General features: G+C 40.3%; 1 protein-coding gene across 1 annotated transcript in view; it reads right to left on the bottom strand.

Moving 5' to 3' along the window:
• Positions 1-13,816, bottom strand: part of atad2b (ATPase family AAA domain containing 2B) — a 64,657-nt gene that overhangs the window by 37,218 nt on the left and 13,623 nt on the right. Inside the window, exons 20-24 of the mRNA XM_058613130.1 lie at positions 7,216-7,351; positions 5,364-5,557; positions 5,122-5,281; positions 2,601-2,723; positions 516-650 (exon numbers count right to left, since the gene is read on the bottom strand). Of these exons, the coding sequence (XP_058469113.1) occupies positions 516-650; positions 2,601-2,723; positions 5,122-5,281; positions 5,364-5,557; positions 7,216-7,351 (748 nt within the window). The remainder of the gene's footprint in view (positions 1-515; positions 651-2,600; positions 2,724-5,121; positions 5,282-5,363; positions 5,558-7,215; positions 7,352-13,816) is intronic.

Raw genomic sequence — 13,816 nt, 5'->3', positions numbered from 1 at the left:
GATCTGACATTTGCTGCGGTGTGCGTCATGGGTGTGCGCCATCGCGATCGCTTGTAAAAATCAATCATTCAAAGGCTCATTCTAATTTGTGTTCTTGTTAAAAGTAAGTATGACGTTCTAATGTATTTAAATTAAACAAAATGTTCAGATCCTCTTTGCTGATTGTTCCAATGCATTCAGTCATTACTGCGCTTTGAACAGGGTTGAAATATGTTGCTCGCTCCGTTTAGGCACATCTGTTTAATGTTTAACATTTACATTAAAATCTTCAACGAGGAATGGCCTCAAATGACAACCAATGGTCGACTAAGAAAATCCTTAGTCGAGGGTGGCCCTAATTGACAGTGTGCATTCCCTGAAATGGCAGTAGACTGAGCACACTTTTAACTTGTCCTTTAGTGTGTAGGGTAAAGAGGGCACCTATACGCATCATCACTTTGTAGTTCTCATCAAACTCATGGTTTATGCTGCGTAGTATTTATGAAACTGTGTGGTGTGAAGGACTGAATACTCACTCGTGGTGCTGGTGCACTGTTTGTCAGTGGCCTCGCCCTGAGTGCTGCTCTTGGCTGTCTCTTCTCCTACAGTTTGGTGCTTTCTGGTTGCCACAGCGGCTGGAACTGCCGTCGGCTGAGCTGGTGTCTGGGGGTCTGCAGTGCCCACAGAGGACCAGTTAGCAACAATAGATAAAACTCGTAATGTGTGCACTTACTGTTCACATGTTTGTGTACACGTATGAAAGTCTTTGAAACGCATGCGTGTGTAGATGTTTGTCCAGACAATGTGAAAAATCAGATATGATAAACAAACATAATGCGATACAATCGTCAGTACAAATACTGACGCAAAAAAACTACAGATGGTTAGAATTTGCAATAGCTGCACATTTCCGTTCTGAGAGAGTGTGAGAAGAGTAAAAGGCAGAAGAGGAGCACAGGACCTGGAAAATGAGACAATTCAACTTTGACATCAAGTGGTATTTAAGTCTTTGGCCAAGATTATTACTGTTCCTTTCACCTTGTCATGGCGGCTAACCCCCCACCCAGATGCTGTGCGAGTCCTGAGAACTGCTGCAACTGGACATCATGCAATGCTTGCCTAATTGAAAGTTTTCTATCGGGGCCTTGACTGCAAGATGAAATGCTGCTGTCATCCTCAGCACAGGGAGTTGACTCCTGCTCCTGCAATATTCATTTAGTATCTTGTGCTTTTAGTTGCTAAAAGAGCAAATCAAAAGCAACAGAGTGACTTCTGAATTTTGCTTCATCTTCGAAAAGATTCAGGCCTCTGAGGTTCAAGTCAGAAGTCAATAGGCCCTTGCGGGTTAGTGCGGTGCATACTGTAGATAAGATTTTTAAAGGAGGAATCAGGGCTTCTTGTGCAGTTCCCTCAGTACAGTAGAACAGAACAAAAAACGGCAACACAGAGTAACAGAGTTACAGTGTCATCTCTGTAAAAGGATAAAAGCATGGAACAACAAAGCAGAACGCTTCTGTACTCTCACACTGGGAAATTCAAAAACTATGGAGGTACTCGATGTGGCATATCTTCATGGTCATTCAGTAAAAGAAGAAATATAAAAAGTGGTAGGTTAGAGTTTTTTCATGATTCCACACTTTTGGCTAATTATTTAACATACTATGTATAATTTCCAGTGAACTGTATGGGTGTGCAACAGTGACACAGCACAGTCCTCTAGAACTCTTTATAACATGGGTGAGCATACACCTTTGTGAGATAAATGCACAGATTTGCTTGCATATGTCGAGAAGATACTTCAAATGACACTCATTTCGTGACATTTGAAGTGAAGTACATTTTAACACTTCATTTACATGAATGAGTGAGAGCCTGGTGTTCAACATAATTAACCTATTCCCATGTTGGCAAGCAAAACAACAGGGATAATTGTATAGGATTTCATCTCGGTGTGCTCCAATCTTTGAGACAACTTATAGAAAACCAACCCTTGCATGCATATTATTCAACTGCATCTTGTGTGTGCATATGTTTCTATGTGCAAAAGAATGACTCAGATTCACCCAAAGTCAATTCAGCACTGCTACGGGCTGTTTTGTGAGTGTACAGATGCAGAGCACCAAGCAGACGTCTAGCACAGAAGGTTCTATCTGGAACACAAGCCTCTACAGCCTTGGGCACTCCTCCATTCTGCGCCACATACTCAACTTCATCAAGTTCTACTGGGCTGCTGTACAGACTATTTTCCCCTAAAAGCCGTTTCTGTTCTCCAAAATAATCTATTGAATATTTTCTACAAAGAACTGCAAAGCCATGAACTGGCTTAGGGCTCATTATTCAAGTAAATAACTATTCTTCCAAGGTGTTTATTTATTTAGATAAACAAATGATGCTATTAAGTTCACTGTTATTAGTGAGCTGCATTAGTCTGCTACACCAGTAATATATTGAAAACTACTATCCCTTGATAAAGAGGCCAGTGGTGACAAGATTAGCTATTTAAGATTATGGTGAAATGGTGACATGAGACATGGTGGTTTACTTTTGCTTACAATCACTAGTGTGTCTTCAGTGACTAAAAGCCTACTTTCCATTTTGCTTTGGTGAAATGATTGTCTTACCCCTCTTCCTGCGTGCTTCCTTGATCTCTTCACACATACGGTCAAACTCTGGATCAAGCTCAGCAGCAATTATAGCGTGGGCTGTGTCCTTTAAACTGCACGCTCGGTGCCTGATCACCTTGTCTGGAAAAAGAAGAAACAACACTTGTGTCACAAACAAATAAAACTATGGTTATATGTGTGGATATGCATGTTGAAGGATATGTCCTTTGCAACACAGGACATATTTTCAACATATTTCTGTCACTTTCATTGCCCTTAGATGTCAGTTTCTTTTTCTCACACCATCAAAGCTTGTGTAGGACTATAGCTTTGAGTTTGATGTTGCATTTTTTTCCCAACCCATCTTCTACATAAGGTGAAGTCAATAGAAAGCCCTCCCTATTCAACTGTATCTGTGAGAAAGGGGATTGTAGGATTTTCTCACAGTTTGAATAGAGGGGTAGAGGTGGGCTTTGGCTTTCAGAAAAATATAAGGAGGGTAGAATTTGGACATGCAAAAAAAATCTATTAATGACAAAGGCAAGTGTTTACACATACAGTATTCAAAACACAAGCGTGCCTCGAGCCTCAACTATAATATTAGTCATTCTCTCACACAGGCGCACTCCTTACACCTTCATAACAGCTGTCCTTTTTTCTCTTAGATGTATGGCAGCACCATTAAATCCTCCTTCTTTCCTGTTCTCTCATCCATGGGAAGAAAATAAATACCGAGATCAAGAGGCAGGCCAAAATCACAGTCACTATAAACGGGCTGTCTCTCATTACAGCAGGCAGAAGGAGAACAGCTCAGGCAGAGAGTGGCAGAAGGGTCACATGCCCACTTTCTTTGTCTAAGTGGATGATGGCTGGCTAATTGCTGTTTCTGTGTGTGAGAGAGTGTGACGGTGTATCTAACAACCTACTGATACCTACAAGTGCATTACAAGGGCGCAGGAGGGATTCAAAAGGCCAGGATGGAAAAACAGGAGGGAATCAGCACCCTTAAGGACCTTGCCTGACTTACCCTTCAACAACAGAAAAGACTGATAGACAACGCTGCTGTTTACACATTCCTTCATTGGAGGTTGTGGAACTGACAGATGCTTGTAATCGCCATTTCCCTCAAGCGACAAAGGAGAATTTGTGACACCAACTCAAATCGTGGAGACATATTGTGTGAGGAGGTAACAGACAGGGAAGCCAACATGATTGTAAATGGGGGACAGAACAATGACGGACACAGAGAACCAGACCACGGCAAGATAATGAGGTTTTTTCTCAGCACTTTGCAAGCTGGTGTAGAACTTCTCAGGAGCATAATTGTGCAGGGTCTGGGCCATATTCCCTGGGCCAAGCTTTGGATGAGCAGGCAAGAGCCTTCGTTAGTCTTCTTTATTAAACTGCCTAATTGCATTTTTTTCCCTTTAGTGTATCATTTGTAGACCCTGTATTCCAACAAATGACCCAGACCCTTGCCTGCAAAGACAGAGATATGATTTATTCATTTGAGCTGGCAGAGAATTGCTTCCCATTAGTATCAGCCAGCTATATCCTAGCGAGGGAACCAAAGCAGCTAAACACACGAGGCAAAATTAAAATGGTCACATCAATTGAAGCAGACCTACTGTAGCTTTCAATTAATATTACTGGTACTTCTACTGAGGATTAGATTCTGGTGGAAAGCTTTTTTTTTTCCTTTTGTGTAACAAGCTGTTCTTAAATCGTTTCCATTTCTCCAGGTTATTGCTGTGTATACACAGACGTGTATCTCTCTTACACAGGCCTTTACCTCTCTTGTACACATCAGTCCCAATTAAATAATACATATAAATCCTACTTTTTTTGTAAGCTATTGCAAATAAGGCCTCTTTGTTTGTTTGTATTCTCGCCCTCATTATGATGCCCATGTTCTGTTAAGAAAAAGATGCTGAAGGAAGATAAAGTAAAAGTTAGCTCAAATTGGAAGAAAAGAGAATTAAATTTTCATGCATATGCAGCCGGTCCTATTTAAAAAGTATGAAATACATGGTGATTATGCAATTTTCACAAGGCTGTAAAGTATTGCACTTTATTGTCCATGTTGAAGAAAACTATCAAGAGGCTCTGTTGCCTGGAGGCCCTCTTCATAAGTAATTTAGTGTTAAATTTAATTACTTTTTTACTCAAATAAACACAGCCTAATGGAATGCAATGACAACTACATCAATTAGGACAGTCCAACAGTGACTTACTATCAAGGGACTACTGCTGCAAAATGTCAATCAATAGATATACAGTATGTATGGACACTCAGTTTAGAGTATATAGAAGTTTCAAAAACGTTTGGAAAATGTACTTATTGGATTTCTTGCCAAAGGTTGAATTTGGAATGTCAATCTCTCTCTACAAGATCTCAGGATTGGCAGACACAGTGCTGTGATGTACTCAGCTTATCATAAAAAAAAGGCTTGCGTTTTAAACAGTTATTTTTACTTATTGCAGACTGGCGGTATGATTGTGTTAATGACCATGGAGGCATGCATCAGTTCCTTCTCACCTCCAGGGTCCTTGTCAGGGTTGTATTCTAGAGCATTACTGCAGATGAGGTCAATATCCACAAGGAAGTCTTTTGCTGTCAAGTACTTGTGAGTGTCAATCTTGGTCATGACAGTAGACAGGTCCATGGGCTGCCGAATCACTTCAAGGTAGTCTGACACCTGACACACAAAAACACTTAATTTCAATAAAAACCTGGCTTTGTCAAACCAACCCAACGAGTGTGGTTTCAATCTTCCTTACCTCCTCAATGTCAACTGGCTTGCTGAAGATGTTAAAACGTTTGTCAGTGGCTAGGCGTTTGGTCACATCCCTGAGAAAGAGCCTGAGCTCCCGTAACGTCTTCTCCTCCTGTTCGGCCAGGCGGCGCTGCTCCTCTGCTGACAGCACTCTGGGACCTGGAGCCTCTGCCACTGGCAGAACCTCTTCACACCTCTCTTGAGAGGGAAGCATTAAAAAAAACACACACAAGTGAGAAGCAAAAACAGAGAGGATGACCCAAAATAAATACAGTTTTCACACCATTTCTGTCGAGACTTGAAAATGTAACACCAAGGGAGTTTCAAAAGAAAAAGTGAAGAATCTGTGTGTCGTAATAGCACTCAACAACAAAACACCGAAGGCAAAATCACTACAACCAACACACAGATGGGCCACTGCTAGAAGTAGACAACAGAACAGTGTCTCAATCAAGATCTTCAACCATTTCCCTCAACACATTGCAGGCAGAAAAAAAAAAAACTTTGGAAAGAATATGTATCAAGATTCTTGCGGCTGAGGAAAATAATATATCTACATTCCTTCCCAAACACAGGTTTTGAGACACAGTAAGGAATAGCCTCTGGCCAGTGACAGAATGATGAAGCAAGGTAAGCAGATATCCCCTTCTGCTCTCCCAAGGCGCCAGTCCTACCCCAAGGCATCTGCAGACATCGTTAGGAAGGCTCCACAGCACCTAAGGCCACTTCACTCACAAGCAGCAATCCAAACCCTGATTCTAATTACGGCTAATAGCGGCGGGGCCCACTCACAGCTATTCCTTTCCCAGCTTCTCGGCTGTCCTCTCTGCTGGAAGCTAGACTGCCGTCTTAGTCAGGCCTGAATCCCTGAAGAGCATCAGGAAAGTAATGCAGGGGACTCCTATCTTGTATCAATGAGAATTGGCAGAAAACTGCTAAGCACCATTTCCATGTGAAGGCCTCGGTGGACAATTCTCTCATACTGAAATGGAAATGAGGGCTAAAGAGCACAGAGGACAGAGCCACTTCCCCATTTCTACCCCAGACTCCTTTTGATACTGCCTTTTAAAGCTGCCCCAATAGGGTCAAACAAATAATATTGCAATTATTTGACAGATAAAGAAATTGAAATACAAATGAATACATAAATTGATACGTCATTTTCATGAAACCAAAATGTATCCATAATGTAGTTTTGTCACAGATCAAATAATTGTAGCCACTTCAGATTTGACTTTACTTTTGATAGTTGGACATATGCATGATAAATATGTCGACTGAGTAATCGTTTGGTCCATAAATAAAAGAAAATTCTTGAAAATGTTGATTGGCGTTTCCCAAACCTCAAAAAGATGATGTTCTCAAATATCTTACCTTGAGAACATCACTACTTACTACTTTGTCTACAAAAAAAAACTAAAAGTAAACAGTTTTAGTTATATGGAGCAAATAAAGAATAAAACATTCACATTTAAGAAGCTAAAAAACAGAGATTAATTCATAATCAAATCAATTACCAAAATAGAAGGGGCTCTTACATGTGTCCAAAAGTACAGGGTTTACACCAGGGCCAATGTTACATTTGATCCTGCACCACCCCAAATATCTGACATCTTTATTTCTCTTTAATCTACAGTGACAATAACCATTCTCTGAAGGTTTTCAAACGTTTACCCCAAGGATCCGAATGAATTAGATATACACAAGAGGATTTTTGCAAAAATTGAAATCCAACAACCCCTGCCCCTGAACCTTTCAACAAGATATAAAATGGGCTGAGGGAAAGATTAAAAACATACAGGACAAGTACATGGAGACAATACTGCTCTCTTGGAATGAAAGTAGAGATGCAGTACCCGCACTCCTGAGGCGTATTGGAGCCCTGGTTGCTTGGACCAGCAGCAAGTCAGAGAAGAAGCTCCTCCTGTCCTCTTCTTCTGGAGGGCACAGCGTTACTACCTCACCATAGGTCCTCTGGAACATACTTCTCACCTGTAACAAAAATGATTAACAATTTAATAAAATAACCACACATCGTTAGCAGTGGTCATGTGTGCAACATATAGTATAGAATACATTGCACCTTTTATGGCTTTCTTTTTGTTCATAGGGCAGCACACTAGTCTAATATCTTTGTTATTTTAGGTCCACTTAACAATGATCAGATTATAAGCATACTGACTATCATCCAATTTTATTTCATTTAGTAGATCGAAGTGATTGCTCTTTTTTTTTGGGGGGGGGGGGCAAGAAAATTGGAAACGAGCACAACCATAAATATTGAATTGCTGAGTACACAGCGTAGCTGATGTGCCTGTTTTAATCAGCTACTACATAGCAAACACAGAACTAAGCACAGCCCAAACTACGGATGCTGCTTGGATATTAAAAGTACATACATTGATTAGGACTTACATCTGTTAGTTGGACCAGGGATGCAATTATTTCTTATCATGTAAGCAATTTTTTTCAGTTAAATGCTTGTTTTGCAGTTAAAATTTGAAAAAACCCAACTATCCAAAGATTATCAAAAAACATTTTGACTGTTTTTGTTGTTTTTCTAACAAACACAAACAGTAGTAGAGCGAGTCGTCTTTCAACGTGAAGGTTGTGGGTTCTATTCCCAGCTCCGCTAGTCCTTGGGCAAGACCCAATGTTGCTCCTAACAGCAGTGTGTGAATGGGTATGAAAGATGAGTAATAGAAAGTGCAGTGCACATAGATGCGCTGTATGAAAGTGTGAGTGAATGGGTAAATGACAGGATTGTAGTGTAAATCAGCTTTGAATGGTCATCAGGACTAAATAAGTGCTATATAAATACTTAATCTGGGAAATTGTGACAATTATGTGAATTTAAAATGCAATTTGTACGACTGGGCAGGAAAAGATGAGTGTACAAGAAAGAAATAGATTTATCCTGAAATATTGTCATGTCTATATGCGACTAAAAACTGTCCATAGTTGAGGGATTAGTCTGTTTATATTCCAAATTAATCTCTTAATTAGGATTTAACCATCTTTAATAAAGCAAACAGTAATGCATGAATATCCATAAGTCATATCCCAGCGACCTTAATGTCTGGTGTGCATTTATACTTGAGCTACAGAGGGCATCAAAGATCCCAACTCTATTCTGTGATGAAGTTCTCTGCTGGAGCTCAAGGCTGCTCCCAACAGGAAGCCCAGATGCTGGCTAAGCACCTACTTTCTACTTTATAGCTGCTCCCCATCTGTCTTTCACATCGATCCCCTTTCTTACACATGGCATGTTTGTTCTCCCTTTCTCTCCACATCTCCTTATGTTCTTTTTCTTATCCTCTCTCTGGAATTTGGATTCTCTCCTCACAGGGAGGGAAAAAAAAAAAGAGGAACGGAAAAAATATGAGAAAAACAGTAGGGGAGACAGACACCGTCAAAGTAGGAGGCAGGTAATGATTCTCAGTACTTTTAATCATGGTGTTCACTGCAGGAGTGCCGACACAGGGTGGGGAAACATATATGTTTTGATAGATGCATGGTGGGCTATGAATGAGAGAGAGAGAGATATACAAAATGTGGGACTTCTAACCACCACTGGACATCTGTTCTCATAAAATGGTCAATTCTTGAGTGCTGAAAATGGATTTAAATGCTACCAAAAAACATCCCGACTTGATTCTTCCCTGTCCTCTCTTACTGTCTCAATTGTCTGAAGAAAATAACTCAAACCCAAATGTAGCTGGAGAATGAGCACGCAGCAAAACACATCTTGAGTCAATAGCCCCTCAGGCAATCCACATAAAAGCAGCTACAGCTGAGACGCCTATCTAAATCACCATAGTCTAAAAATGATACTCAGACCGCTCAGAGATTAGAGGAGATCTCACACACACAAGTGCTGCAGGAGCCCCGAAATAAACAAAGCACGCGAAAAATGCTGATAGCATCTGAACAATGATGTACACACTGGAGTGCAGATAAGTGACAACTGAGTCGGGGTAAGATGGAGCATGAGATCGCCAGGACTGGTGCTGCATCAGCATTAACGCAGGTGCAGCGCAAAGGGAGCTGAGCCTGAAGGTGAAGATGTCAATCTTCCAAATTCTAACCCTATGTTGTGGTCATTAGCTTTGTGTTGTTACAAAAAAAATCAGACAAAGTGTTTCGAAGGAGACCAAGGCTAAATCTTTGCATTGGAAGGAATGTGCTGAATTGGTACTGGCATATAAAATGTTTTTGTTAAAAAAAAAAAAAGCATTTTGCCAATTAATGGTATTGGCATTCTATTGTAAAGATCACCAATATTATTACAGTAAGTAACTACAACGTAAGGTGCTGTGGCTCCACTGCTGTTTCTGCCTCTGGGCCATTTTTTCTCAAGCTGCTGATTTAACTGACAGTTGACAACAACATGGAGACACTTACTGCTAATTATAATCCGTTACCAAGCATCCATATAAATGACAAATGAAAAAAAAAAAGAAGGCTGTGCCGTTATTTCTTGCCCTTGGCTCATGAGAAGAAAGTTCCAGATTTCTTTTAGTTCTAGACTTTTGAAGGCATTTAATCAAAATTGTGTTAGAGTATGTACAATGCAAAACTTTGACTGACATTTTCCTTTTTACTGTAAATGCACATTGGTTCCAAATAACGGTTATCAGACTCATTTACTCGTAATAATTGGTATCAACATTGGCCTTGAAAAAATATCGCTGGACCACTACTTTAGATCCACTTAGGTTGCAATAGCACACTAAATCGCTGAGGTTTTTCATGTGCATTGTAAGTTGTCTGTGTGAATAAAATAGTTAGAAAAAGTTTGTACCCGATAAATATGAACAGAGCTAGAAATGTAAACTAGTGGCAGACGATGACCGCAATAATTGTTTATTTTAGAAAACTGATAACTCGGTATGCTTTAGGACTTCACTTTAAGGTTACCCAGTCTCAGTTAAATCCAACTCTCCTGTAATGGAAAAAAAAAACACACACAAAGAAAGCTATCTAGCATTTTAAGATAAAGGCCATGTGCAGTGATGACAAGGCGAATAACCAAACTGGCCTGCACACATCTACACTGTTGTTGTTTTCTTAATTATTTGGACATTACGTTCATCTAAATAATAAAGTACAGAGCACATGTTATGCAGAGGACAATGCACACCTGATTAATACATTGCTTCTAACATACAGCATACACTGTATATATTTTTTTTGCATTGTTAAAAATAAACATACTTTCTGCTATTGGCCGGCCTTCTTCGTAAATAACAGCATCAGCAATTGAAATCCCATAGTATCAGATAAACATTACTGCAAAATACACCAAATGTCAGTGGCCTGAACACTTTGTTTTTGTTTACCACATCAGCTGTGCCTCAGCACTGAGATTACATTCTTGATCATTAATATGCATGTCCTTATGGTAAAATGCAGCATAAATGTTCACATTTAACATGTAGTGCATAAATTACACCCTCAGTGTCCAAAAATGCAAATCCCAAGCAGTGTTGAACATAAAGACTGATGGGATGCCATGTCTCTCCAACTGCTGTCAGTAACTGCTGTTACTTCACCCTAACAAACACGTGCTCTGGCAATTTCCCTCAGCCCTCAACCAAAAAGGAAGTCGATCTATGCATAGTGAACGGCTGTTAAGGGAGGGGGGGGGGGAGGCCTTGTCGTTGGACCCAAGCCTGTAGTGTCAGTTTTGACTGGGGAGAGATAGTGCCTGCTCCCTGCTGAGGTTTGGAGCTGAGACAGCAGCTGTCACTATGTTCTCAGAGCCAAACAGCGAAGCAACACTCTCACGTACAGCCAAATCACTTAAAGCACAGAAGACTGCGGCATGCCCATACCCAGACATAAAACAATGCCTGAATAATGCATTTGAGACAAATAACAAGCACTGCAATTAAATAAAACAATTTCCTAGAAATAAGTCATATTATTAGATAAAACTTGGGTTGCAAGCAGCACTAAACAGGCCCTCACACCTCCCATGCATGTTAAGTTGTGGAGCAACCACAACGGCCAATATGTGGCCCTAGAGAGGGGCAACCAGTAATTTGTTATGTCAGAGTACAGCAAACTTAGTATTTCCTGTTTCTAGTAGGTGGTGCAATGACTGGCCATAACAAGAAGATGATAAAGAATAGAGACAGGGCGGAAGTTTTGCTGTGTGCTATTCCTGCAAACGTACTTTTTGCCACTACAATGGTTGCCTAAAATTCGGTCAGATCACCTGGGATGGACGTCCAGTTTAGTGAGTTTTTGTGCATGGCAAGGCCCTCAAAAGTGAGGTCAACGAGTGAGAAAGTAAAGAATAAGGAAAAAAGAGCAGATACAGTAGGGACTTCACACCAGTCGGTGCTCGGATCCTAACAAAACTGCTAGTCGGCCAATCATACTCTGTGGAAAACCCAGGGCCCCATTTGACAGTGGGACCAACAACAAGATATAATCTTAGCAACAAAGAGCTAGTATTTCCTGCATCACAATAAAAATCAGTGGTGTTGAGAGCACACCCACAGACTTCTGACATTTTGCAATTACATAAAGTTAGCAGATTCTTGATAGCAATGCCCTTCAGAGTGCTAATGTTTTTAACATGTGACTGGTTAGGTAACCCTAACCCAATTGTAGCAAAGTGCTTGAAACCTGCTAGAGATGCCCAGTCCTTCAAAGTAAAGCAGTTATGTCATAATTTACAGCTGAAAGTTCAGACAAATTTGAAAGGGTTGCTGCATTTATAAGGTAATAGGTCATAACTACAAACCTTTCAACTAAAGCTTGTCTAAAGCAGTGCCAAACAGCTTATTTCAAAAGAAATCAATCTTCAATTCATGTACAGTGTTGCCAAAATGTCAGTGGCCAAACAGTCAACACGAGGAGCATTTTCTCCTGGGCAGCAGTCCAACACAACAGAAATGCAATAATGTTCATCTTTCTGTCAGCCATTCATCATTAAACTGAGTGTTTATCATTGTCATCATTATACTGTAGAAAGAGAGGACAAACAGTCCTTTTGTGTTATACAGACATACTAAAAAGCTGAAGTGAAGACATTTTTACAATTTAACTGTTAAAACCTTAAAGTGCTTCACAACTGCAATCTTGCAATCCTACTGCAATCTAGCAATGTGCAATAGAGACCACACAGGAGCAAGCCTGCTTATCCCAAGGACAGTACTGACCCCCTCATGCTGACTTGAGCAGCCCACTGGTCCAATCAAGTGCTTCTTAAGTATCTTTCACACCAAAATCAGGAGATATACCTTAGATATCAGAACCCATAATTTCCATTGCCAGTGGTTGGTCTGCCCTGTGGTGTTTCTTTCAACCGGCTGTTGAATATGTGTAAATTGTGACGTCACAAACGCGTCAAAATACAAAACAAATCGGAGGAGAAGAAAACAACAACACCATGAAGCTCAGTGACTATGTTACAGTGGTAACTTGTCTGCATCTTCTACTGTCACTGTCCCAAGCTGTAAAACGGACGATTCACTACAACAGTCACAACAGTGATGCAAGAATTTGAATCACTGACAAAAAAAGAAGAAAATGAAGAAGAAACTAGCATGATCGAAAGTGTCTTGTGTTCCCGCCAAATGCAATCCAAGCTGAAGCGGGGAAAAAACCTTATGCATTTCACGAGTCATTTGACCTGGGAGTGTATGTCAATTCAACACTTTCCCATTTGTATTTTGACCAGTGGGAATGTGGAACTAATTTGCTGCTCAAGACTGGTATGTGTTTAGTGACCGAGGTAATTTAATGCCAAGTGTAACTGCCAATCTTATACAGTTTTTTCCAGTCACCTAGAATGTAATAAATGTCAATTTCCCCAAAGACACCACCACTGTATCTTCTGCAGGGACTGATTGCCTTCATTTTTATACTGATACATACTTTAACAACAAAAATAGTGGCGTAAAACCTTAAACTATCAACTACACAACATGAAGACAACAAAGAATAACTTAAATTTCAGAAACAAAAGAAGATAATAGAAAAAGAAGCAATAACAGCTTCAGAGAATAAACATGCACAGGTGTCTCAGTACTAATGAGTCTACTACAGAGAGAATCATCTCAAAGACTGAAACTTGGACCATGGCTAGGATTAAGGTCTTCCTTAAACAACAGTTGCACACAAATTCAGAAATTCCTGGACCTGTCAGGGCTCTGACCTAATTAGAACCCTTGCTGCATGACAGGAGAAAACCCTCCTCCTTACTTTTCTCCATCTCTTTTTCCCTGTATAATTTTCTCCACTTCCCTTTACTCTCCTGCAATGCCCCCCTTACATATGAACCCACAGCAGGGGGTGTGATTCTGCCTTGGCTTTCAGAAAGAGAATAATAAATCCAAGAAAGGAGGATGAAGGAGCAATAGTAAGGATATCCAGGGAGAAAAGTGGGCAGTGGGATAAATGACAAGAAAAGGGAGATGGAGCCAAAGTAGATAAAAAACT

Source organism: Solea solea, chromosome 17 (genome assembly GCF_958295425.1).
Source record: "Solea solea chromosome 17, fSolSol10.1, whole genome shotgun sequence".
Classification (NCBI taxonomy): domain Eukaryota; kingdom Metazoa; phylum Chordata; class Actinopteri; order Pleuronectiformes; family Soleidae; genus Solea; species Solea solea.
This window is presented reverse-complemented; position numbering and strand designations above follow the sequence as displayed.